Genomic DNA, 26,854 nt, shown 5'->3' on the forward strand with positions numbered 1-26,854 from the left:
CTCTGCTGCCCACAGGGATGCTTCACATCAGGGGAGAGGGCACGAGTTACATGCTGCTCATACCCCGCACCACCCAGGGAAACCAATCAAAACGGCAGGGTGCCCTGGTCCCCAGTGATGAAGCACTCAGCTACAAACCCACAGGCCAGCAGAGGGAACCCCCAAGCCAATCAGAGGGGGACAGGTGAGGGTGTCTGCACCTCCCAAGATTACAGCTGCCTCGGAAGAGCCTGGGAGCTGTTCTGCTCTGTCCGTGGGGTCGATCAGAGCTGGAAAGACTTGAAGGCAGTGGTGAGGTTGATGTGGGATGGAAATGGGATGGTGCAGTCAGATGGAGAAGCCCCATCTGAGCGTATCTCTAAGGCAACAATGCTGTCTGTCCTGTGAGGCTGGGCACCCAAATGTGGCCCCTGGATGAGCTGTCCCAGCCCCCACCTGGACCCAGGCCCAGCAAAGCAGGCGCTTGGTCTTTCACAAGCCAACTGGTAACCCTGCTGCAGCTCAAGTGCGGGAACCGCAGGGCTGAAGATGCAGAGTCTGCGGTCCAAGGTTGTCATTTTCCTAACCAGACACGGACACACAGAGCCGACTCCAAGGATGGAGGCTAGGAGATTATCTCTCCAAGCTCCTGTGGGCCCAGTCCCAGGCCAGGGAACAAGCCAGCCCAGCCTTCTTTGTGTGTGTGCACATTAGCATGGCTACCGACAACAACCGCCTCCTATGGGCAGTGAGAAAGAACCTCAGGCGTGGTCTCTGACATCTCAGATGATGTCGCTGGCTCAGTGGTGGCCAGGAAAACCAGAGGGTGAGAAACACACACTCTGAGAGGCTTGGGGATAGGAGAGGGAGGAGCCCAAAGCCCACCCCCAGCCTGCTGCCGCACCCAGGCCTACTGCATCCTCCAGTGCCCACACACTGGCAAACAAGCTGTCCACTGGCTGCCTCACTTAGTAAGCGCCCATGGCTAATCACGGGCATGCCAGCCTGTCCCCAGAGGACAGAGTGGGGTCTCCGTACCAGAACACAGAGGAAGAGGTGCACTTCTTCCAAGATAGATGGTCAGAGTGAGGCATCTTAGAAAAGCATGCAGCCCTGTCCCGAGACTCGCAGACATGGGCATGGCCTGTACCATGGAGATGCCCTTCAGAGCCCTGGATGCAGTGGGAGCCGAGGCGTGCTACCATCTAGAGCACACTTATGCCCAAGCAGCTGTCCCAGCACTGCCATTCCAGAAAGGCCTGGACCGCAACCACACAGGAGCCACACAGAGTGGACGTAAGTCGACGAGAATGACTTCTATGGTGGTGGCAAGACAGGAAAATGATGCCAATCATCCAGCAAGACTAGGTGGCAGGAGAACACTCTCGGGCACCAAGAATGTGGCGAGTAACCCCCTACACCAATCCCCACCATGGCCTTAGGTCTCTCACTTCACAGCTGGGGGTCCCTGGGCCTGGGATGTGTCCAGGAGCCACTGCCTGGGAAGTCTTCAGCCCAATCAGGGGCTGAATTCTAGCATGGGTAGCCAGGATGACACCTCATGGGGGCTCACTGCAGAGGCCGCAACGCCCAGACCCTCAGGGCAAAGCCGGAGCCCTCACTTACGTTCACCCCGAAGTCTGGGGACGTGGAGCTCCAGATGGCGCCGATGCTAGAGGCCGCCAGCATGGCCTGCACTGCGTGCGCACTGTTGGGTAAGTAGCCTGCAGGGGGCACAGGGCAAGGCAAAGGTCTGACTCCTGAGGTCACTTCAAGAGGCAGGCAGTGGTGGGGAGTGGGCGAGCCCGGCCCTGCACACCCAAGCTCCTGCCTTCATACCCCTCGCCAACCAGCAGACTCATCACTTACCACTCTCACCCCTGCAACCCAGCCCCAGGCCCCACTCAAAGCAACTCAAAGCCCCTGCCCTCATTGCCAGCCTCTCTTCCCTCTACTCTCAGCCTCCTTCATTCAGCTGTCCAGTTACTCTCTATTCCTCCTGCCCCAGAGCCTGTGCACACGGTGAACGCACACTCAGACACTTCCATACCCCCACCTTTCCTCCTCCATCAGCTCTCAAATCCGACAAGCCCTCCTGAGAAAAGTCATCTCCAAGGCCAGCCTGCCCTCCACCACTCAAACTCGGGCCCACCTCAGAGCACATGCTCTCTCCACCACAGAACTCATCACACTGCAAGAGAGGAAGCCAGGTAACGGGCAGTGTCCGCTCTGCGTCTCAGTCAGGGCAAAGACTCTGACTTCCATCAATCAAACAGATCTCCTAAAGGATCAGAGGGCAAGGCCCGACAAGCGGGTCAGGGAGCAGAGAACAGGACCGAGGCCTCCCCTGAGCAGTAGTGTGGCACCCAAGTGATGGCAGAGGCCCTGCTCAGCTCCAACCTTCAGCCTCTCCTCTGACCTGTCTACCTAAACCTCCGCAACTGCAGCTGTGTGTCCTTGGAGCTCACAGTGGGCCAGGAGCACCCCGAGGGGTAGGTGGTGTGTGCTCTGCCCAGCGCCTGGCATATGGCAGATGTGAGGATGTTTGCTGAGCTGGCTGTGAGCGTAAACAACAGACTCTCGGTAGGGCCATTACCCAAGGGCAGGGCAGAACTCCCTGCTCCAGGAGGCTGAGGGATGAAGCTGACTTCGTGTGGCAGAGACATGGCCAGACAGCCAGCACTTCTGCAGCAGCCAAGACAGCAGCCTTGGGGACCACTTCCCAGACAACCGAAAACCAAGCCAAGAGGCCCTGAACGGTGATAGCATTCAGCCCTCCTCTTGAATCATCCCCTAGAGTCCCTGTGGGGGAAGCACGCAGTCCTAGCTCTAACAACTGGTCGGGGCATGCTAAGACACACCAAGGGGGTTGTTAGGTTCCAACCCACAGCAACCCTGCACACAACAGAACACAACCCGGCCCAGTCCTATGCTATCCTCACAATGGCACCCCTGCTTGAGCCCGCTGTGGCAGCCATGGTGTCAATCCAGCTGCGCCTTGAGGGCCTTCCTCTTTGTCACTGCCTCTCTACTTCATCGAGCACGATGTCCTTCTCCAGGGACTGGTCTCTCCTCACATGTCCAAAGTACCTGAGATGCCGTCTCACCATCCTTGCCCCTAAGGAGCACTCTGGCTGCGTTTCTTCCAAGACGCTCTGCTTGTCCACTTAGCAGCCCACGGTGCTTTCCATCTTCTTTGTCAGCACCGCCTTCTGTTTCTATTCGGGTCTTTGAGGCAAGTAAAATACCATGGAGCTTGGGTCAATAGCACCTTAGTCTTTGAGGTAGTTAGTTTATTGTGCCAACCTGGCCGATAAACACAAGTGGGTTTAACTGAAGGGCGGAGAGATATATGGCTCGGTGAGCCTCGCCTTTCGAGTTCTCAGGTCTCTTGCTTTCTGATGGGCTCACTTCCTGCAAGACATCCCCGAAAAAAAGCGCATGGACCTACCCGGATGCAGCCCTGGGTGCTGGGTGGAGCCCCCTGCCAGCGCTGAGATGCTTACACATTCACTGATTCAGCTTTCCTCCTACAGTTGGCATCATTGCGTGTGTTTTGTGAGATGGAGGAGGGCTTTGTGTCAGACATGTGGCTAATGTTGGACTTGTGGGCTTGGGCAGCACTGGGCTGGGATGTTTTCTTGATGTGCACTTACCCTTTACATAAAACAATTATACATGCTTCTGGGGATTTGTTTCGCTAATGTACCCAGACTAGCACAGTCCTCAAAATAACATCCCAGCTTTTCAATCCTCTAAAGAGGTTGTATGCAGATTTACCTTATGCAACTCATCTTTTGATCTTCTGACTGCTAATTCCAGGAGCACTGACTGTGGATACAAGCAAGTCAAAATCCTTGACAACGTCAACCTTTTATAGCTGTTGGTCCAGTTGTGAGGGTTTTGACTTTCTTTCTATTGAGCTTGCGTTAGGCCAGGTTGACTAGAGAAACAAACCCAGGGACACTGACGTATGTGCAAGTGTGAGCTTTAAATCAAGAAGAAATTACATGTCAAACATCTCAGCCCAGTTCACGTCAAGTCCGTAAGTCAGTTCTACTCCCTGAGTCCAGACGAGTCCACAAGTCCCTCTTCAGACGCACACAGCCACACTCACTGATGCAGGGTGCAGTAAGAGCACGGGCCCGTGAGTGCACAGTCTTGTAGATCCAATGGTGGGGCTGCTCTGGCCGCCAATCAGTGTGGCTCGAAGCAGCTCTTCAACAGGAAGGTGAAGCAGAGAGAGAGAGTGGCCTGCTTCCTGGGAGCCATTTATCTCAGTTTCCCTTCCATCAAGCTGAGACGTGATTAACAAGCTAAACTCTGCCCGCATGTTCTTAGGAGAACAATGTTGGCACAAAAAGCCTATCACAGAGCAGGGCTCTACATTGACGGCTGCAGTCATGGTCTCCAGCAGCAAGGGCTGCAAGTCCTCCTCACTTTCACAAGCAAGACTGTGTCATCTGGACCGGGGAACAAGGTCACGAGCAGGAACTGCTACCGCCATTTCTTCTGTGGTCCCTCTCTGCGAGGAGTTTCGCGGAGCCTCCAACAGCGCCATGTTGGGGCAGAGCGTGCGGAGCTTCACCACCTCTGTGGTCCGGAGGAGCCACTATGAGGAGGGCCCTGAGAAAAATTTGCCATTTTCTGTGGAAAACAAGTGGCGGTTACTGGTTATGATGACCATGTACTTTGGGTCTGGATTTGCTGCATCTTTCTTTATAGTAAGACACCAACTGCTTAAGAAATAAGGATGCTTAAATGATCTATGAAACAGATGAGAAGAGCATTGTATGAAGTCCAACCTCTGAAAATTGGATCAAGCTCTGTTGAACTTAATAGCATACTGGTTATGTTTGTAAATAAACTTAATACATGAAAAAAAAAAAAAGACTGTGTCATCTGAGTATGGCAGACTGTTAATGAGCCTTCTTCCGATCTTGATGCCGCACTCTTCTTCAGATAGGCCAGCTTCTCTGGTGATTTGCTCGGCACACAGGTTGACTGAGCACTGTAACAGGATACAACCCTGTCCTACACCTCTCCTGATTTTAAACCATGCAGTACATGGTTGTTCTGTTGGCACAACTGCCCCTGGATCCATGTACAAGTTCCTCATGAGCACAATGAAGTGTTCTGGGATTCCCGTTCTCCAAGTTATCTGTAGTTTGTTATGATTCGCACAGTCGAATGCCTGTGCATAGGCAATAAACCATAAATAAACATCTTTCTGGAATTCTCTGCTTTCATCAAGATTCCTCTGACATCGGCAATGATCACCCTTGTTCGATGTCCTCTTTTGAGTCTACCTGAACTTCTGACAGCTCTCTGTCAATGTACTGCTACAACCGTTGGTGGATGATCTTCAGCAAAACTTTATTTACATGTGTGATCAGTGATAGTGTTCTCTAGTTTGAGCATTCTGCTGGGTCACCTTTCTTTGGAATAGGTACAGATATAGACCTTTTCCATCAGTTGGTCAAGTAGCTGTCTTCCAAATTTCCTGGCACAGATGAGTGAGTGCTTCCAGTGCTTCATCCGCTTGTTCCGACATTTCAATTGGTGTCCCATCAACTCCTGGAGCCTTTTTTTTTTTTTGGTTAATGCCTCTTCCTCCAAAGTAGGGAGCCAAGTCCTCTTTTGTTGTCTGTTCTTAGTCTGGAAGCTCTGCTGAAATCTGCTCACTCTGGGGGACTCTGCTGGCATTTGGGGTAACTGGCATGGCTTCCAGCATCGCAGCAACACACAAGCCACCCGGTACATCAAACCACAAGATAAGTGGTGGCCCAAACAAGTCGGAGCCTGATTTGAAGGAGTGTCAGCCATCATATACCCAAGTCACGGTCTCTTCAATCACCTGCTATGCAAGCAGAAGCTGGACAACAAGGGGAACCAAAGAAGAATTGATGTCTTTGATTTATGGTATTGGTCAGGAGTATTAAATATACTGTGTGCTAACAACAGAACAAACAGATCAGTACTGGAAGAGAGGCAGCCTTAGAAGATGGCAGGACTTCATCTCATGTACTTTGGACATGTGATCGGGGGCTTGGTGTCTGGTGAAGTAGATGAGGCAGCGGAAAAGAAGAAACCCATCTCCATGAGACTGGTGACACAGGGGCTGCGACAATGGGCTCGGGCACGGCAACGATTGTGAGGGTGGTGCAAGGCCGAGCGGGGCCCCGATGTTCCTGAGTCACTGTGCACTGGAGCGGATACCAAGGGCTCAAGTCGAAAGAGCTTGTTTTGAAAATGATGAGGGCAACCTATGTACAAGTGTGCTTGATATCACTGATTTATGAATTGTATAAAATCTGTAAGACCCTCAGGACCAATAATGAAAGTAACAATACCAGGAGGGTAAGGAGAAAGGGGGGGAGAAAGGGGGAACCAATTATAAGGATCTACATATAACCCCCTCCCTGGGAGATGGACAATAGAAAAGTGGATGAAGGGAAACACCGGACAGTGTAAGACATGACAAAAAAATAATTTATAAATTATCAAAGGTTCAGGAGGGGGGGAGGGTCAGGGAGGGAGAATGAAAAATGAGGAGCTAATACCAAGGGCTCAAGTAGAAAGAAAATGTTTTGAGAATGATGATAGCAACAATTGTACAAGTGTTCTTGACACAATGGATGGATGGATGGATGGATGGATGGATGGATGGATGGATGGATGGATGGATAGATTGTGATAAGAGCTGTACGAGCCTCCAATAAAATGATTAATAAAATGTTTAAGTCTGCTTCAAAAGATTTTCAAAAATGTAATTGGTCATAGTTAGAACTGGTGCAGAACATTTTACATTATTTTCTGAGACCCTAAAAGAGTACAGATTAAACTGGACCACGAAAAACCCATGCGAACTGGGGTCTCAGCTGTGAAACCGTCTGCTCTGCTCATCGGTCCAGCTCCACGGTCATTTCTTTAGAGCAGCTACATGCCAGGAACTGTTCACAGACTGAGACACGGCAGCGAGCAGAAGCAGAAGCCTCTCGTCATGTCATTTCAGGAGAGAGGGAACACAAGAATAAATCGTGAAAAAAACAAGCAAGGGAGAGGGAGAGGGACTGAGTGAGGGGAGGCCCCCCTAGGGTAAGGAGGAAGGGAACGTCCGAGCAGAGGCCAGCATGGACCAACCCCGTGACAGGTGCAGGAAGGGCATCCCAGGAGAGCCCACAGCAACAGGGGACTCGGGTTCCTCCTAAAGAGTCCTTTCAATCGGATTTCTTTCCAGCCAGCAAACATGTGCTGAACCCCAAGTCCCACAGTCAGTTCTGTTCTGAGAGAGCCTCTGGCAGCCCTCTGTAAACACCCACAGAACACCCACCAGCAGTAAGGCTCCTTGGGAGGGCCACATCCAGCCACACAGTCCAAGGCCCGGAGGCTTCTCCTGCAACCAACACTGGCCTGTGGTCTTGTCCCAGTACCATGAGGTGGTGGGAGTGGTGAGTGTCAAGAATCCTGACGACCAGGGCCCCATGGAAAGATAAATTACCTTCATCTTTACCCACTCACTGGGGTGCACACACCTACCAGCTTCTAAATTAAATAAAGTTCCTTTGGGGCTGAGAGCAGGCCTCTTTCCAAGGCTTTCTGTTTTTTTCAGAAATCAAGAGGCAGGGAAAGCAGGCGACAAGAAAAGCATCTCAGCGGACGGAGCGGGAAACCATGACTCGCTGCCCAGGGGAGCCAGAGGAGACATGTGTCTTGCTCCCAAGGTGAAGACTCCCACCTGCCTCAGTTTCCCATCTGCTAAGAGGAGAGGAGGTGGCGTTTCAGGCTCCTCAGGGATCTAGTCCTCTGGGGTCCCTGAGCAAGAGGCAACCGGATGAGACATCTCTGCTAGTTACAGCCCTGCTGAGACTTCTAGGATTAGAGGCTGCCATCTGGTCAGCGCTGATGGTGACACTCAGAGCAGAAAGTCTACCCTTGAAAGCACCTTGCTGGGAACAGGTGTGCCACTTCTCAGGACCTGCTGCAGCCGGTCCCCATCCCCTCAACCACCAGAAGGGACCTCTCTTACTTTCATCAAGCCCCTGGAAGAATCCAGGGCGGAGTGAAAAAGAACAGCGGGTGTGGGCTGAGAGGGCAGGCTGGCCAGGTGCAGAACCGGGAGCCATCAAGTAGGTTCAGGTTCATGGCAACCCTGTAAAACTACACCCTCCCAGCCTAGTGCCATTCTCTCCACCATTGCTACGTTTGAGCCCATTGCTGGAGCCACTGTGTCTGTCAATCTCCGTGACGGCCTTCCCTTTCTTACTGACCCCCAACTTGACCAAGCATGATATCCGTCTCCAGGAACTGGGCCCTCCTTATAGCATGGCCAAAGGGCCTGATGAGGCGGCATCTCATCATCCTCACTTCTAAGAAACGCTTCTGCGGCACTTCTTCCAGCAGATTCGGTCATCTTCCGGCAGTGCCGCAAGGCACTCTTCTCCAACCCAGTAGGTCACAGGCTCTCGTTGGTGGGCAGTGGAACACAGGGCACTGAGCACTCCTTTAGAACCACGGAGTTGTGCAGCCCAAGGCCTGGGCCTGATGTGAACTGTGGGCTTTGCCGAATGTTATGGTGTCGGTACCCATCACCCCACGGGCTCCGAGGTCATTAACAAGCCAAAGGTACGAGGTCCTTAGTGCCCAAGTCCACTTCCTTGCTCACAGTAGTGGCCAGTGGGATGCCCCGTGTGTGCACACGCACACACACACACACACACACACACGACATTCATGCTTGTTTTCTGTTGAGCGCATGTAGGCAGAGTCCTGGGAAGTTCACCTTATTCATAAAAACCCTCACCTCTTGACTAGCCCAGCACTGAACTCCCCGCACCCCCCCCCCCCAGCTTTCAGCCGCACAGCAGGCAGGCCTGCAGGGGAAACAATCAAACCCCAGAGGCACAGGAGATTTTCTGAAAGGCTGGGAGCTCAGGAGGAAGGGACCAGGAGAAGGAGGAAGGGTGCACTCACACTGGGGAGAAGGCCACCAAGTCAGCGACTCTTGATGTATGTGAGGGCTTTTGGAAAACCAGTGTGCTCTCTAAGCTCTTACTCACGTTCAACCTTCCCAGCTACCGGTCTCAGTTTCCCCTGGCCCCCAGCCACCACAGCCACCAGAAAAGAAAGACTTACCGACGACACGGTCCCCTGCTTTTACCCCCATCTTCCTCATGGCTGCTGCAAACAACGCCACTTGCTGCCTCAACTCTTCAAAGGTCACCTTCACAATGTCTTCTTTGCCTTCCCCTGGGAAGAGAGAAGGGTGTATGACACATGTGACCTCTGGGGACCAAGGCTGGGCTGGAAACGCGAGCCAGGAAGCCCTGATGGCTTAAGGAGGCCAAGGCGATGGTCTTGAACCTTACTCTCAGGGGGCCGCTGAAAGACTTATTTTTTTTTTTTAGTTTTAAGATATTTTGTTTTTCTTTTTTTGTAATGAATATGTATTTATTATTCTATACATCATATTATCATATGTATATATCACATAGCATAGATTTTTTTAAATTTACTCTTCGGTATTTAAACGGTAAAGTATGGCCATTTTGAATAGTAACAATTTCTCAATGAACTTTTACTCAGCGACCTAGCTAATATGTTATCGCAGGACATCCCACCAAGGAACATTTCACGGATGCAGTGAAAAGCACTGTGCAGCCTACACCGTTCCTGAACGTGGCAGCCCAGCGCTTCTGACTTAGGGAACGACGCTGAGACTCAGGCTCACATAAGTCTTGGTATAGGATTCGTTCATTTTTTCTTTTTCATATGGTTACTGGGATTTTTTTTATTAAATCATTTTACTGGGGGCTTGTACAACGTACAACTCATCACAGTCCACACACACATCCATTGTGTCAAGCACTTTTGTATATTGGTTTCCCTCATCATTCTCAAAACATTTGCTTTCTACTTGAGCCTGATACTCCTCATTCTTCCCCTCCCTCTCCACTCCTCCCCCCCCCAGGAACCCTCGATAAATTATTATTATTTTGTCATATCTTACACCGCCCAACATCTCCCTTCACCCACTTCTCTGTTCTGTCCCCCAGGGAGGAGGTTATATGTAGATCCTTGTAATCAGTTCCCCCTTTCTCCCTCACCTTCCCTCCACCCTCCCAGAAGGGACAGACTTCTTACTAAAAGAAGAACCCTTTGGGTTTAGGTGGTGCTATTAGCTTTTTATTTTGAAATAACGACATGGGAAGGGGGGTTGCAGAGACAGCACAGAGCAGTCCTGGCACCCTTCACCCCGGTTCCCTCAGAGGTGTACCTTGCTGCTAGGCTGGGCACCTCCACTCAATGATCCCATGTGACAGAGCAGCATGGCCCCAGAGGCTTTTCTGGGCTGCAATCTTCATGGGAGTTCACCAAGTCTTTCTCCCAATAGCCAGTGAGTGGGTGCAAACTGCCAACCTGTCAGCTAGCAGTCAAGTGCTGAACCAAAGCTGGTGCCACCAAAGTGCCTCCATGCCAGCTGACAGAACTGAACTACAGTATTGCAGCTGGGACACGGGAACTGCACACTAAAATGCCCAGGGTTGGATTATGTAGAGAGACAGTAACTGGATTCACGGTTCCTTGGGAAAACAGGAAGCTAATAATGAGTGTAAGGTCAAAGACATTGTTTTAAAATTGGCTGTGATTTAGGCTGGAGAGAGAAACCTAACAGCTGTAGTAATGATAGTGCAACTCTTCCTTATGTGAATGGATGACTGACTTGACTTGTACAATATGGGAATAAAACTGTTTAAAAAAGAAATATGGATCTCTCTCTCTTTGTCAGGCAGGGTTCAAGCAAGCAAAAAAAAAAAAAGAAAAATGTTTTGAAACTGTGAGAGGCTACGCTGCACCTAGCGGATTGGTTCAAACTGGTCAATGACGGTATAGAAGCTGGAGTCCATGGTGGCTCCCGGTGATCCTGCCTCCTGGTACTCGCGCCCCCAAGTGGTCCCTCCTACCCTGAACAGGGATGCCCCGGAGAAGCAGCAGGCACTGTGGGAACGGTGGAGTGCCTTCTGAACCTCGGTCATGCAAGTCAGCAGATCTTCCATGTGGCTCACTCTAGAGGAAACCGGCCACCATGTCTGCAGGGCCTTCGAGCAACACAGTGGAGAAGCCTGTGTGGTAAGGACCTGAGGCCTCCTGCCACCGTAGAGTACACCATGTTGGGGATGGGTCGTCCAGCCCCAGGCAGGCCTTCAGTCTTGCTGTGGGGGGGAGGTCAGATGCTCACAGGCATCCTCCCTGATGGCCATCAGTTGCCAGACTATATGGCAGGCACCACTCCCTGCTGTTAAAGACACTGGACGCCTGCCGTCATCCATTTGGTTCCAGTAGGTGGGGTTTACACCCTACTGATAATGGTTCCTATGGAGATCTAAGGAATAGGTCAAATTTAAACCGCCATCCTAAACCTAGGATCTGCCCATATTGTCACATATATACCCCCAATCCCTCTTCCTATTGCATATATGTCCCTAGACCACCCCTTCTGATTACTGAATTACCTATAGTACAGCCCCTTCATGTGATGTATGTCCTCACCTGTAATTAGGGGGCTTGCATGTCCCCAGAGAATATAAAAAGCTTGGGCTAGCATTAAAGAGCTCGCTCTCTCTCCCTCCACGGGAACCATCATGCGGGGCAGAGGTGAGCATGCTACCATGAATCGTGACTGACTCCATTTATTTCAATACTCCACTTCTATCTCTCATGGTCTCTACAACTTTACTATGATCTTTACTTATTATCACTGTACAATTGCGCCTACCGGACCCATAATGATGTGTTAGGGGCTGGCTTCCCCTGACACTTGGCCACGTCTTGACCACCACCTCACCAGAGAGCTCCACGGCATACCCCCACCCAGTTGAGTCACATCCAACGTGTCACCCACAGAAACTGTGAGGCCATGACTGTTTTATTTTAAGCCGTTATTTGGGGATAAATTCTCTTATCAACAGATAGCTATTACTAGTGGTAAGACTGAATATTTGAAGACACAGAAAAACTCTGAACCTCTGAAAGATTTCAATCCTTTGACTGCCATCTTGGTGGGCAAATGATGTAAATGTTTTGTTCTTGACAGCTGCTTGCTTCTCATTTCTCCTACATGAAGCATCTTTTTTCTAAAGTGAATCAGCATCCCCATTTGCCTTTGGTGTGAATCTGGATTGTCCTTTATCAAACAAATATCCTATAAAAATACCCAGCCACCTGACACGCACTGTTCTAGGCAAAATGTGCTGACCGTGAGCACACAGTGATGCGCACTGTTTGTGCTCCACTCACTGGAGCATAAAGGCTGCAAGGCAGACACTTGCTTGTCTCTGGGCTCCCTCAGCCCTGGGTAACACGGAGAAGGATTAACTCTACTGAGAACACAACGTCCAGCAGAGCCCCATGAGTACCTGCACCAGTGGGAGAGACAGGACCAATCAGGGAAACACGTGGAGACCAAAACGCAGGGATGCTTGAGTTCCCAAAGTCAATACAGTCAATTCTCTGGCATAACAGAGACTGTGGGATTATAGAGACTTTTCCCCAGCTTTGTCTCCTCCAAAGATATGTCAAACATTAGAGTCTACTTGTCAGCATATGGGGGGAGGTCAGATGCTTTAGAGCAGGGATCCTCAGATTTTTTAAACAAAGGCAAAAACACCCAGTGGGCAGGATAAATGTCCTCAGCAGGCCATAGTTCGAGGACGCCTGCTTTAGAGACCTCCTGAAGGCAGCTGGTCCCTGCTGTTAAGGACGATGGGCTACTTCTTCCTAAAGGCCTGCAGCCATCAGTCTGGTCCCTGTGAGTGGGGTTTACACCCTACTGATAATGGTTTCTATGGAGATCCAGAGAACAAGTCAAACTTGCTCAGTGACATCCAAAGTAAGGCTGCCATCCTGAATCTAGAATCCGCCCCTTGTCACATGTGTGCCCCCAATCCCTCCTCTTCCTATTATGTGTATACTCCTAGATTGTCCCCTCTCATTGCTCTATAACCTATAGTGCAACCCCTTCCTGTGACGTGTGTCCTTACCTGTAATTAGCGGGCTAGCACTTTCCTCAAAGGCATATAGAGCTGGGTTAGCAAAAAAAAAAAATCCTCTTGGTCTCTTGTTGGTTCCCCCTCTCCTCTCTGGTTCTCTCTCCCGTTCCCTTTCCCCTTGTCCTCCTTCCCCTCCCCCTCTCTCCTGCCCTCAGGCCTCCCTCCACATGGACCACCAAGTGAGGCTGAGGTGAGCATGCTACCATGAAATATGTCTGACTCCATTATTTCAATCTCTCGTCTATCTCTCACGCTCTCTATGACTTTATTATAATCTTTATGTATCTGTCAACCATACAATTGCACCTATTGAACCCACGATTAGTTGTGAGGGGCTGGCCTTTTCCCCCCACAAGAGACCACAAAGACAATACAGTGGCAAACAGTGACTGGTATCTTAGAAGTTCATGAGAGGCTCAAGGGCAACTATCGGTCTCTCTCTGGCCGAAGGAAAAAGGAGCCTGAAAATTCAGAAATGCGAGGAAACCACTAGGCCAGTAGACTAATGAACCACATGAATGTCAGGCTCCACAAGCCTGAGAGCAGTGTCCCAGGCGTGACCCACCTACCACTACCAACAGCTCTGAAAGAGCTCCCATGAGAAGGGGCTGAGAGCGGGGAGGGTACTGTGGGACCACACTCAAAATCGCTTCTAGAAAAACCAGGCTCACTTGACTGACAGGGACTGGTGGAACCCCCAAGACTAAGGGCCTTCGCCCCTCTTCAAGTCTGGAAGTGACCTGGTCGTCCATGATTCAATTTTCAGCCAAACAACAGACAAGCCTCTAAGGGGGACAATGACACTAGGGAGGTGTACACACCTTAGAACAACTAATCACGTGCACTCAAAGGGCAGCATTTACCCCAGACAAAGCTCAGAGGGGTTCAGCGTAGGAAGAAACACGGAGGAAATGGAATGTCAGGTTACATTGTGAAGATTGCAATTAATGAGGTAAAACAAAATGCGTACGAACCAATGGATGGAAAATCAATCTGCTCTGCAAACTTTCCACCAATTCACATTTTTTTAAAAAAAGACAGTCGGCTGAGGACCCTGCTTACAAGAGGTCCCCACTTAGTAGACTACATGTGATCCCCGGCATGACGAGGACATTGCCGATGTGGGGACAAGAGGTGCGGGCACACTGAGAACAGGGGCTGAGGTACTTCAAAGCGAAGGGATGGTCAGAGAGGAGGAAGTGGGAAACTGACAGCGAACCACAAGCCCCCCCCTGATCCCCTTCCCATGTGGGAAGGCATCCTGCTGCGTCTGGGCAAGCTGCAGCTGGCAGCAAGCACAGCACGGTGGCAGTGCCTGAGGAGGCTCTGAAGGATGAACAGGATGTGCGACAGCCATATCACGGCATGTCGGGGACCACAGAGAGGAGGACACGGATCTGCAAGGTCAGCACTGAAACCACCAGCTGCTCCTCAGTGGGAGCAAGACACGGCTGCCTTCCTACCAGTGGCCCTGGGAGTGGAGTCCAACCAGCAGCCCTAGTTAGCAGGCAGCCCTCATGCCACACACACTACCCAGAGACTCCAACCCTGAAGGAGATCATTATTACTGGCGTGTCAATTTCTCCTATCAAACCTAGACCATAGAGAGCCCCTCAATATTAACTCAATAGATGAGCTAATGAGCCACAAAAAAGACACACAGGAAACCTAAGTGCGTACTGAGTGTGCCAAAAGCCCAGCTGAAAAGGCTACATACTGTGGTGTCCTTCCAAACTATGGAGACTGTGGACACAGTGGTGGCTACCAGGGACGAGGGACATGCAAGTGCAGTCCTGTATGATACTGTCCTGTATGATACTGTCTTGGCAGACACATAGGTAAACAAGCGGCCATCTAGATAAGAAGCAACAAAGCCCACATGGAAAAAGCACACCAGCCTGCGTGATAATGAGGTGTCAAAGGGACCAGGTATTAGGCATCAAAGAACAAAAAATCATATCGTGTGTGCTCACCTCCCCAACATGATCGCTGAAGACAAATGGGTGCATAAGAAAATGTGGTGAAGAAAGCTGATGTTGCCCAGCTATCAAAAGAAATAGCATCTGGGGTCTTAAAGGCTTGAAGGTAAACAAGCGGCCATCTAGCTCAGAAGCAACAAAGCCCACATGGAAAAAGCACACCAGCCTGTGTGATCACAAGTTGTCGAAGGGATCACATATCAGTCATCGAAGAACAAAAAAAATCATATCATTGTGAATGAGGGGGAGTGCGGAGTGAGAACTCAAAGCCCATCTGTAGGCCACTGGACATCCCCTTATAGAAGGGTCACAAGGAGGAGACGAGCAAGTCAGAGTGACATGCAGCAATGATGAAACAGACAATTTTCCTCTAGTTCCTAAATGCTTCCTCCCCTCCCCCCAACTATCATGATCCAATTCTACCTTACAAATCTCACTAGACCAGAGGATGTACACTGGTACAGAAAGGAACTGGAAACACAGGGAATCCAGGACAGATGATCCCTTCAGGACCAGTGGTGAGAGTGGCGATACCAGGAGGGTGGAGGGAGGATGGGATGGAAAGGGATAACCGATTACAGGGATCTACATATAACCCCCTTCCTGAGGGACGGAGAACAAAAGTGGCTGAAGGGAAATGTTGGACAGTGTAAGATATGACAAAATAATAATTTATAAATTATCAAAGGTTCATGAGGGAGGGGGGAGCTGGGAGGGAGGAGAAAAATGAGGAGCTGGTACCAAGGGTTTAAGTTGAGAGCAAATGTTTTGAGAATTATGATGGCAACAAATGTACAAATGTGCTTTACACGATTGATGTATGTATGGATTGTGGTAAGTTGTATGAGCTCCCAATAAAATGTTTAAAAAAACAATTACACCATTGTGAAAACCTGTAAGACTACACCACCAAGAATTAACCCAATGCGCACAGTGGACTTTAGTTAAGACAGTAAACTGCTGAGCCCATCCATTTGGTGAGTAAGAGGGGAGACTGTCAATGGGAAAGAGGCTCAAGGAGAACGCTCTATGCCTTCTGCTACCTTTGTCTCTAAACCTCAAAATGCTCCCCGAAATGTGGCAGCCCCTGCAAGCCAGTGAACCAATCATGACCCCACACACAGGGAGACCAGGCCACTGTGAGCCATTCGGCTTTGACTGGCTGCATTTCACAAGCAGCCAGGCAGACCTTTCTTCCCAGTCCACCGTGGTCTGGAAGCTCTGCGGAAACCTGCTCAGCGTCAGAGCAGCGGAGGCCGCACGAGGACAGTGGAGAAACTCTCATCGTGGAAGAGTGTGTTAACTCTTTTAGGAAGTCAGTGGTGTCTAATCGCGTCAGAAACGGGCCAAGGTACTACGTAAGTATCACCCAGTGACGGTTCTGGGTCCTCCAGAGCCCCGGGAAACATGTGGCGCTGCAGCTAGGACAGGAGCCCGAGAAAGCCCACGCCACCGCTGTCAAGACTCACTTGCAACGTACAGGGCGACCCGGTCGTTGTCTTTGTGCCGCAGAAGGTTCTCAGCGTAGTTCAGGCGGCTGCCTCTGAACCACTCAGGCACTTCCGAGATTGCCTTCGACGTGTCCACGACCTGAAGAGAACACCAAACCAAGACACACAGGTGAGCAATGAAGGTCACAAAGAAACACAACCCACCCTGCTTCTCAGAGAGCCTGCTCACTCGCTAGCCCAATGCAGTTCCTGTGGGTGGAATTCTGGCTCAGTCCCAAGGCTTGAAATGAAGAGAAGACCAAGGAGGGAAGACACCGAAGGCATTCATCTACTTTCAGCAAATGTATATTAAGTACCTACTTGATAAGAGATGCTAGAGACAAGAGTAAACAAGGCAGATGTGGTCCTGCCCAGCACCTATGAGACAAAGGTCCAGGATAACCGGGAGGGAAGGGGGCCTCCCACAAGGGTTTTCCAATGTGTTCTCCCCGGGATTCTTTCTGATGTTGAGCGAAAGGAATTGTAACCTTCTCTAAATTCCACATCAAAAAAAGCAAAACTACTTGTAGTTTTGAGATACATATAGTATTTCTACCAAAATATGTCTGAATTGTGGAAAGCAAAACTAGGACCCGCTCTGTACCCCTTCACCTAATCCACAATAAAAAAGCTTGTTTTAAAAAAAAACTAAAAACACCAGACTTAGCCCAACAGACTGTGGAGCCCTGGATACTGTGAGCTTGGATAGGGACCACCCTTAGAGATCACCTCTCAGCCAGACGACAGGCAGGCCTCTAAAGTGGACAGTCAAACCCGTGCGGGAACATGTTCCGCAGAACCACCAATCGTGCAAGACTACGAGGAGAGCCTTTGATCAAAAGCAATGCTCAGCAGGCAGGAAAGGGCTAAGGAGATGGGTGGATGGAATTGGGGGTCCCAAGGAGGAAACGGGAAGAGAGTAATCACACTGAGGGGGTAACAACGTCACCAAACAAAACATGTATGAATTGTTAAGTAAATAACCAGTCTGCTCTATAATCTTTCCACAAAATGACAATAAGGTATATTTTAAAAAAAACAATGACCTACTCTTAAGGGCTGATCAGGTTTCAGAACTGGGTGGCTGGCCCAGGGTACAGACTCACAGGGTCTCCAACATAATCCAATGCTGATTCTCTAAGGCAATGATTTTTTTTGCCCCGTGGATGTGATATTTTGAAAGGAGACATGATTCAGGATGTCCCCAACATGACATTTCTTTTGAAGCACAACCATTAAAAGATGAAGCGTTGGCAAAACTTCTACTCACCTCATCATACATGCGGGAGAAGACAATGCCACTGAACTTCCAGAACTCTGCCCAGAAGTCCGAGTATGACTTCACTGACCAATGGTATAAGTCATCATAGTTTTCTAAAAAAACAAAAAAACAAAAGGACATGGAGCTCAGATACACCTGTGCTGTTGTCACCTGCTGTCCAGCTGACTGCGACTCCCTGCCACCCCCATGACGGGGTAGCACTGCCCCATGGTTCTGTCTGGCTGTCGTCTGTGAGAGCAAATAACCAGAACCTCAGGCTCGGTTAGAAACACTTATCTTTTGGTTAGTCATCAAGAGTCGTTAACAAGTGTGCCCCCAGGACTCCTTAGATCAGGGGTCCTCAAACTTTTTAAACAGGGGGCCAGTTCACTGTCCCTTAGACCTGTTGGAGGGCCAGACTATAGTTTAAAAAAAAAACACCTATGAACAAATTCCTATGCACACTACACGTATCTTATTTTGAAGTCAAAAACCAAAAGGGGCAAAAACACCCGGCGGGCCAGATAAATGTACTCGGAGGGCCGCATGTGGCCGGCGGGCCGTAGTTTGAGGACACCCACACTCACTGCCACCTAGTGGATTCCAAAACAGAGCAACTCTACGAAGGGCTTCAGAGGCTATGCGACTCTCCCGGAGAACACCGCCTGATCCTTCTCCTCCAGAGTGGCTGGTCGGGTGAGCAGCCACAGCGCCGCCAGGGCTCCACTGGCACGTGTGTTTGAGTGGCTCAGAGATCATGGGTGAAGAGTCATCCTGCTAAGGGCAGGGGGTGTAAACTGATCCTAACTTGCACTGAAGCAAGCCTACCACCACGACCAGAGCCAAGACACAGAAAGAACAAAAGCCACAGGGCAGTGGCTTCACACTTCACCCACTCTGCCTCGGGCCTGGACTCGGGAGCCAGCACACCTGCAGTTGTTTACTAACTGTATGACCTCAGGCTCACGCTCACTGTGTCTCAGTTTCCCCATCTGGAAAATGGGAGGGGATGAACAGCAGCCCCTCCACAGGGCTGTGGTGATGACTTAAATGAACACGTGTATAAAGTGCTTAGAACAGGGCCTTGCACAAAACTGATCTTAGAGTCTACAACTACTAGACCACAGAAGCTTACAAAACCAGCAATTCAACAGCTTCCAAAAGGCAGAGGTTACAATGGGAAGGTTTCTGGTGGCCTGCTTGTGCTGTTTGAAACTACAACTAAGCCTGGATTTTTAGCAGAAAATTGAAAGCAGCCTAAGGATCCTAAGAGAGCATTCTGATGAAATCAACTGTGCGTTCATATTGTGGAGCACCATGTGGTTGTTAAAATAGAGAAGCAGGATTTCCTGTCCAATGGCTACTAAAGGAGAGCCGTGGGTGAGGCGCATGGGCTTGCTCTGCTCTGGCCTTTCTCACAATACTCTCCTAACTCCCACTAAAAGACTCAGTGGAAACTTGCAAATATGGTGCTACGGCCTACCAAGGGGATTGGGCAGTTTGCTAATGAAGCAATGAGTATGGCCCTCTTGGGATGGCGCATGCAAATCCAGTGTAAGAAACTCTAAGGAGGGCACTGGTCAGTTTTTCCATGCTGCCTGGCTCAACGGGAGCCATCCCAGAGGCAGAAAGGGGCAACTCACTATCACCAAGAAAGAAGATCCAGATAGCAAGGGGCAAGCCAGATGGCATCTCCTGGATAATGGTGCCAAAAACCGAACATGACTCACGGCTGCCCTGCATGTCACAGAGATCGACTTGTCTGCAACCACTTCCAGAAGCCGACAGGCAGCCTGCTTTTCCTTGGTGCTGCACCACCAGGGGGCCTCTCCGGAGCACTGACTGAGCAAAGCTGGCAGAGCGCTCAGAACGGTGAGAGGCACAGGGAAAGCCACCCTTGTTCTGCTGAGCCTGAGCTGACCCATCCACAGAAACACCCACGAAAGCAATAATGACTGGGTGGTGCCAGTAGTGCGCCTCCCTCCCGGATCTGCCCCTGGGAGGGTGCGCTGGTCAAACAGGCCCCACCGCTCCCCACTCCCACTGCGGGTCTGATCTCTTTAGTCTCCGTTCAGTCACCTGGCCTTACCCAGAAGCACACCCACCCAGAGCGCCAGAGCGCAGGACCAGGCTCTGGGGCGACAATGGACAGCAACGTTGTGTGCGGGCACAGGGCTTTCTCTGCAAGGTAGGACCCTGTGGCTGAATGAAATCCAGGACTGGTGGCCTTCCCTGCCACCAGCTTCCCAGAGGTCTACCTCCTGTGCCCCCAGGGAGCCTCCCCTCCACTGGGCAGCCTTCTCTACCCCGAGCAAAGCTAACCTGGGTCACCAATAAGATACTGTGCAATGACTGAGTGTACCCACCCCCCCCATCCCCAGGTTGGGTCTTAAAAGACACTGCTGCAGGTTTCTCCAAAAGCTGAACAAAAGCATCACCTCTCTCAGTCACCCAGAGCTGCTCAAACAGAAACACCACCCAACAAACACAAGCATGCGTCCTCAGCTTCCAAACAACGGAACTCATGGCCACCCAGCCCGTTACAAGGGCAGGGAGAACTGCTCTTACGGGTTTCCAAGACCAGAACTCTTTACGGGGCTAGACAGCCCGTCTTCTCCCACTCTCACAGTGTGGGGGGCCAGAAATGTGAACTCTCGGTACAGGCTCAAGGGGAAGGCTTTCTCTGTGGGCTCTAGAGGAAGGCCCTTGTCTCTTCTGAGTGTCATGTGCCCTGACATCTCTCTTCCCCCATCTCTGCTTCTTTGACCTCCTTTGTATCCCAAAAGAGATTAACTCAAGACACCAACTAAAACCAAACCCACTGCACTCAAGTTGATTCCGACTCATAGCGACCCTCTAAGACAAGAATAGAACTCTGCCCCACGGGGTTTCCAAGGCTGCCAATCTGTACAGAAGCAAATCCCTCTTTCTCCCTCGGAGCAGCCAATAGGTTCACATCACACACCCCTTGGTTAGCAGCTGAGTACTTAACCTCTGTGTCACTGCAGTGCCAGGCACACCCTATACAAACCCTGCCTCAGAAACATAACAAAGACAGCCCATTCCAAATGGGACTGTGACCACAGGCTCTGGGGAGATGATTCAGCCCATTAGCCCCTAGGACCCAGCAGGCCCACTGCCAGGTCAGCATCCAGAGGAGGCAATGGCAAGAACACAAGTAGACAGCCATGCACCAGAGCTGGAATATGACAGCCACGCAGAGAGATGAGATGACCTTGCCATGCAGGGCACAATGTGGATGGACCTTGGCAAAATCCGTCACGAATTGGACAGGCACGCGTTATCTCACTATCCAGAATAAACAAATGTGTAGAAACCAAAGATTATTAATGATTTCAGGGATGGAATATAGGCAAAAAAGAGGAAGTGGGGGAAATGAGTTTATGTTCGTGGTGGCAGAACATTTTGGCATTAAAAAAAAAACACCCTCATTGTCAATTTCAACTGATGGTACAGGGCAGAGCTGAACGGTCACATAGGATTTCTAAGGCTGCAAAACTTATGGAAGCAGACGACCACATCTTCATCCCATGAAGCAGCTGCTGGATTCGAATCAAGAACCTTTCAGACAACAGCCAAGCACTTGATCACTGTGCCACCTTAGAAGGCTCCTTAGAAGTATCTGTGCTGTTGGTAGTTGCTGTCCAGTCAATTCCACCTCAGAGCTACTGTGTACAACAGAACGAAACACTGCCCAGTCTCATACTATTATTCTATAAGAGAGCCCATCTTAATCTACAGCCACTGTGTAAAGCCGTCTCACTGAAATCGTCCTCTTTTTCGATGATGTCACCAAGCATAATGTACTACTTGTCCAGGGACCGGTCTCTCCTGATACGTCCAAAAGATGTGAGACCAAGTCTCACCGACCTCAATTCTAAGGAGCAATCTGACTGCACTTCTTCCAGGACAGATTTGTTTGTTCCTCTGGTAGTCTGTTATCTATTCAATTGTGTTCACCAACACCATCATTCAAATGTAGCGATTCTGCTTGTTTTCCTTAGACATTATTCAGTTTTTACAGTGTATGAGGTGGTTGAAAATACTGGGTCAGTCACACCTTAATCTTCAAAGTGACAGCTTTGCTTTTTACCACTTTAAAAATTAAAATAAAATAAATCAAAAACAGTCTTGTATAGCAGATTTTCCCTATGCAGCCTGTTGCTTGAATCTTCTGGTGCTGCAAATACACCCATGTAGACACAAGCGCATATACTTACTGAAGACACCAATGTGGTTGGATACGCCTCTGACACAGCCAAACCCCTTCCAATGTTGATTTCTGAGTTTGAAGGCTTATGACCAGAGCCTCCTGGGATTCAATCGATTAGCATTACGTAGTTCACAAAAATCCTGATCAGCACTCCTAGTGAGTGGAGTATCGTCTGAGGTCTCCGGCTTTTAAGTAACCATCTGAGACACATCTCCAGGGCCGGGACAATTAGAAGGCAGCCAGAAGCAAAGAGAAGAAACAAGTCTATAAGAGCCACAACCCAGAGACCCAAAGAACTAGATGGTGCCACCCCAGAGCCTTCTAGCCAAGGCTACAGTCATTGGTTCAAAATAGAATGGAAGAAAAATATGGAGGCGTCAAATCTAATTTTAAAAAAGAAAAGAGGCAGGCAAACTGGTAGAGAATGGACAACTCCCTGAGGTGCCCACCCTGAGGCCATCTTTAGACCCAGAACGTGCCTGTGCCCGAGCTTCCTTCTAGCGATACAGCAGCGTGGCACACAAAACAAAGGGCACTTCCCTGTAAGATCTGTGTCCTATCTAGAAAGCACGAGTGTGAGAGCTCCAAGACAATAACTAGTCCAAGCTGAGAGGCGATGATAAGGGAGCTGGGACACTGGACTACTGGAATAGAACAAACAAGTAGAAAGGATGAGGACACAATGTGTCGAATATAACTAATGTCACCATGTCACATGGGAACTTAACTTGCTAGGCAGATGACCAAAAATTCACTCTAATTGTTTTTTTAAATAATCCATATACTAAAATAGAGGTTAAGGAGTAAGAGGAGCAGGCCCGCTTTCTTTGGTCTGGTTTGGCACAGAGGAACGGCGGAGCCCTCACAACCTGGACTCACACAATGGCTCCAGCAACGGACTCAAATATACCGGGGGTCAGGAGGATGGCACAGGATCAGACGTTTGGGGTCACAGTGAGCCCAAAGTGACCATCACCAACACCAGTGCTGCCTTCAAATCTCACAAAAGACATGGCCTCCTGGCGCAGACCAGACCGCGCATAGTCCTCAGGAGCCACCGCTCTGCCACACACAACTGGCACCTTCTGCCAGCATAGCATCTACCATCTCTGCCTGTGCTTCCCTCCCTCCCTGCCCACACTCCATGGCCCCCCTGCCCTCCCCTGTCCCTCCCTCTCCCTCTTTGTTTGCTGTCAACTTCTGTGGGAGCAGCTGCTCGCACTCACAGGTGACGTGCAACTTGGGGTTGACACTTGGTACCATCTTCAAAAACAGCACATCCACCCTGTTCCGATGAAGCAGCACCTCCTCCAGGCCTCAGCCGTGCCCATGGGCTGGGGGGCCCAGGGTCCATCCTAATGGAAGCTCTGCTCATGGAACAGAGTTCAGGCCGTGTTTACCCTCTCCACTGATGCTACACAAGGCAGGCGCTGGACGTCCTGCACTCAGCAAGTCTATCGAAGCCCCTCTTCCAACACCAGGGGCTCACTTCACGTCTGTGGGCCCCACCTTGCCATTCCCACCATACGGCAGACTTTTTCATGCTGCTGCCCATATCAGAGACTGCAGTCTGGGAAACACCCAAATCCGTCTGGAACTGAGCATCAGACATCATCCAGGTCCACCAAGGCCCCTCATGACTCACAAACAGAAAGACCTCCCAACGGAGTGTGTGGGCAAGCGGGGCCAGGCTGTGCTACCAAGGCCACCCTGCATCACTAAGGTGCCTGTCCTGCCCACACTGGGTAAAAGCTAGGTGCTGGGCACCAGAAGGGCGTGAATCTTCACAAATACAGGAAGAGCCCCAAGGGGAAGGGAGAGTGAAGGAGATACCTGGGGGAGAAGGCAGGCTTCGAGCTGGGTCAGTGTTGAGTACAGGTACCCTGCAGCCAGGCCTGCTTGCACAAGAGACAGAAGCAGTGGGTTCTTACAGCTGGCAGGGGCCCCGAAGTTTTCACAAGAAGCTGGAAACCCAACTGTCCACTTGTGTTCTCCCAGCTTTTAAACCCAGGCAGTTATTACCATGAAGCCTAGTACAGAGTCTGCGGATGGAATCTGGCCCAGGATGGAACAGAGCGGGGTGGTGGGGGGAGCTGGGAGTGACCAGTATTCCCCAACATTTACTGAGCAGCCCCATGCCTCCCCCAGCAAGGTGTAGAGCTGAGCATGGGTGCAGTTCACCCCGGCACCCTCCCACCCAGGAGTCCACCCCTGTGTCCTGACCACACAGCTGCGAAGGGGGAGCGGGGGTCAGGCTACAGGTCATCAGGCTCCAGCTGCCACCACCATGGCAGAGGGAGGTGTCCCCCTCCTACCCAAGCTGCCCTTCACTAAAACTATTTCACAAGGCAGCAGCCGAGGCTGGTACTGGACATGTCACCGTTCCAGAGGAACACCAGATGGAATTGAGGTGACTTTAGGCCACACCCCCTGCCAGTCTCCCAGCTCCTCCAGGATCAAACTTGTTCTCCCCCAACCTAGAACACTGACCACTTTCCTTCCCAAGTGTTTGGGAGCCCGGGGTTGAAGCATTCAGCTGCTAGCCAGCAGGCAATCCTCAGGGGGGTCTCAGTTCTACTTGGAACCGGCTCAGTGGCAGTGGGTTTAGTTTGTTTCCTCCTATCTACTACTTGGTGAGGGGTTTCCCAGAGGCCACTCAGAGCCACTGCGCACGGAGCCTGTTTGTCCCTGGCATTCACATTCTACTGGGCGTGACACTGTGCTGCCCTGCAAGGCAGTGGAGGGCCTCAGGGGCTGCCACGCAGCACTGTTTGCAATCCTGGGGCCAACAAGGAACCATTGAGAGCCTCTGAGCAGGGGAGTGATGACATCATACCTGTGCTTCCAAATTATCCTGGCCAAGCATGACAGGTGTACTGAAGGGGAAGGAGGGAGGCGGGAAGCCAGAAAGCCAGTCAGAAGCTGGGACCAGTGTGCAGGGAGCTAGGCATGAGGACGAGGAACTAGGGGTGGGGTGAGGCATTCACCCAGGGAGACACCCTGACAAATCAGCAACTCCAGTCTCCATCTGCAGTGACTAAGGATGGTGATGTAGCCATGAGGATGGAAGAGGCCACCAAGACTTCAAGGCCCCTGAGGATCCCTATGGGGTGAGGCAGCCCACCAAGCAATGGGACAGGTCCATGAGAGCTTGGAAAGGCCAGCTCGGGAGTGCTTCTGCCCAGCAAGGGGCTCTCCTCTGCCCAAGACCCTGAGTCTGTGGTATCAAGGTCAAGGGGCCTAGAAGGAGGCTGTATCTGGGGGCTGGGAGTTTATCTATTGGGGGGAAAGTCTCCCCAAACCCAAGAGAAGATTCCTACCTGGCTATCCTTCTCATAGGATGGGGAAACCAGACTTGCCTTCTAGAAAGATCCTCCTAGGTATGGAATGCACAGTACATGTTTCTGGGAGCTGGCAAGTGGCAGGGGTGGAAGTGCAAGCTGGAAACAGTCTATGGGTAGGAGGAAGCGCCGGCAGGCTGGCCAGGAAGGAAGGGAAGGGAAGACCCCATGGTCAATGGGGTGGGAAGCCCACACACGCGGAGTGACCTCCTCCGAAGGCACCCTCTGGGGCAGGCGACACTGGGACCAGGAGGAAGCCAACAAGGCAAACAGGTTAACCAATTCAAAAGAACCCCCGTGGGTGTAATTGACTCTGCCAACCCCGGGGATCAACTGGAAGTCGGGAGTCCAGCCCCCACTAGTAGGGTACTCACTGACAGAGGGGTGACCCCCGTCATCTCAGAGCAGACAGAAGCGTCCCTGGCCCCGGGGACCTCAAGCTCACGAGCAACTCCCCAGCGGGAACCGACCCCCAGACCCCCACCGCCCTGGCCACCGCCCAAGAGACCCTAAGCACAGGTCCAGCTCCCCATCGAGAGAGGCGCCTCCCGCCACCCCAAGGGGACCCCGACGCAGAAGCAGTGCCTCCATGAGGAGCCCCTCAGACCACCTCCGGGGGGGGTGTGAAGCACAGGAGAACCGCCACAGTCGGGAGAGGGACCCTGGGCCACCTCGAGAGCCCGAGCGCAGGACCAGACCCCCGGGCACTCACGCAACGCCAGGCCGCAGGCGGCGCCCACGGCCTTCCGGAAGCGGTCCATCTGCGTGTTCTTCTTGCTGTCCGGCTCCCACATCACCTGGCACTCCATGATCTCCTCCTGGCCGGCGTGCGGCTCCTTGGACATGGCTGCAACGCGGGGGCCGCGGGAGCGCGAGGGCTCCGCGGTCAGGGCAGGGGCCCGGGCCGGGGCCGGGTGCGGCGGTGGCTGCGGGGGGCGGCGGGGCAAGCGCGGCGCGACGCTGACAGGCGCTGACTGAGGCGGCCGGCCGCCCCTCGCGGGACATTCGCGCGCCCGCCCCGGAGCCCCGCCCCCGAGACGCGCCCTCGGCGTCCCTCCCGCCCGCCAGCTGTAACCCTCCGCCGCGCGCTCGCCGCGCAAAGGAGTGCGGCTCGTGCGCACGCGCGCTAGCTGCGCGCTAGCTGCGCGCTGAGCCACGGGGGCGCCGAGGGGCCAAAACACCGCGGGACCGCCGGCTTCCGTCAGGTGCTGCTCCATCCGGTAGTTGCCTGGCACTGTGCGTCTCGGCTCGGAGGGGAACCGCAGTGAATGCTGCAAAAGCCCTGCCCTCCGGTGGGTAGGTCAGAAAGTGGCTCCACGTGGGCGACTCCAGGGTACCCTTCCACGGGAAAATCCAGTGGGATCACGCATAATTCTAATACAGCCCCTAATGTACCGACTCGCCCAGTGGCTATCAGAATCCGCCAAGTTCAGTCATGCATGTCTATCACACGGCGTATTTAATATCGTAAATTAGGTCTTCTGCGCGCCATAGTTTTTACATTACGTTATGGGTAATATG

The 26,854-nt window shown here is 51.5% G+C and overlaps 1 protein-coding gene and 1 pseudogene across 1 annotated transcript in view; one reads left to right on the forward strand and one right to left on the reverse strand.

The window, feature by feature from the left end:
- The window catches only part of AACS (acetoacetyl-CoA synthetase), a 46,995-nt gene extending 20,589 nt beyond the window's left edge, over nucleotides 1-26,406 (reverse strand). The window contains exons 1-5 of the mRNA XM_075534031.1: nucleotides 26,046-26,406; nucleotides 17,768-17,871; nucleotides 16,477-16,597; nucleotides 9,115-9,228; nucleotides 1,606-1,703 (exon numbers count right to left, since the gene is read on the reverse strand). Of these exons, the coding sequence (XP_075390146.1) occupies nucleotides 1,606-1,703; nucleotides 9,115-9,228; nucleotides 16,477-16,597; nucleotides 17,768-17,871; nucleotides 26,046-26,178 (570 nt within the window). The 5' untranslated portion in view covers nucleotides 26,179-26,406. The remainder of the gene's footprint in view (nucleotides 1-1,605; nucleotides 1,704-9,114; nucleotides 9,229-16,476; nucleotides 16,598-17,767; nucleotides 17,872-26,045) is intronic.
- Nucleotides 4,453-4,863, forward strand: LOC142429249 (cytochrome c oxidase subunit 7C, mitochondrial pseudogene; annotated as a pseudogene).
- Nucleotides 26,407-26,854: the final 448 nt, after the last annotated feature.

Source organism: Tenrec ecaudatus, chromosome 16 (assembly GCF_050624435.1).
Source record: "Tenrec ecaudatus isolate mTenEca1 chromosome 16, mTenEca1.hap1, whole genome shotgun sequence".
Lineage (NCBI taxonomy): Eukaryota > Metazoa > Chordata > Mammalia > Afrosoricida > Tenrecidae > Tenrec > Tenrec ecaudatus.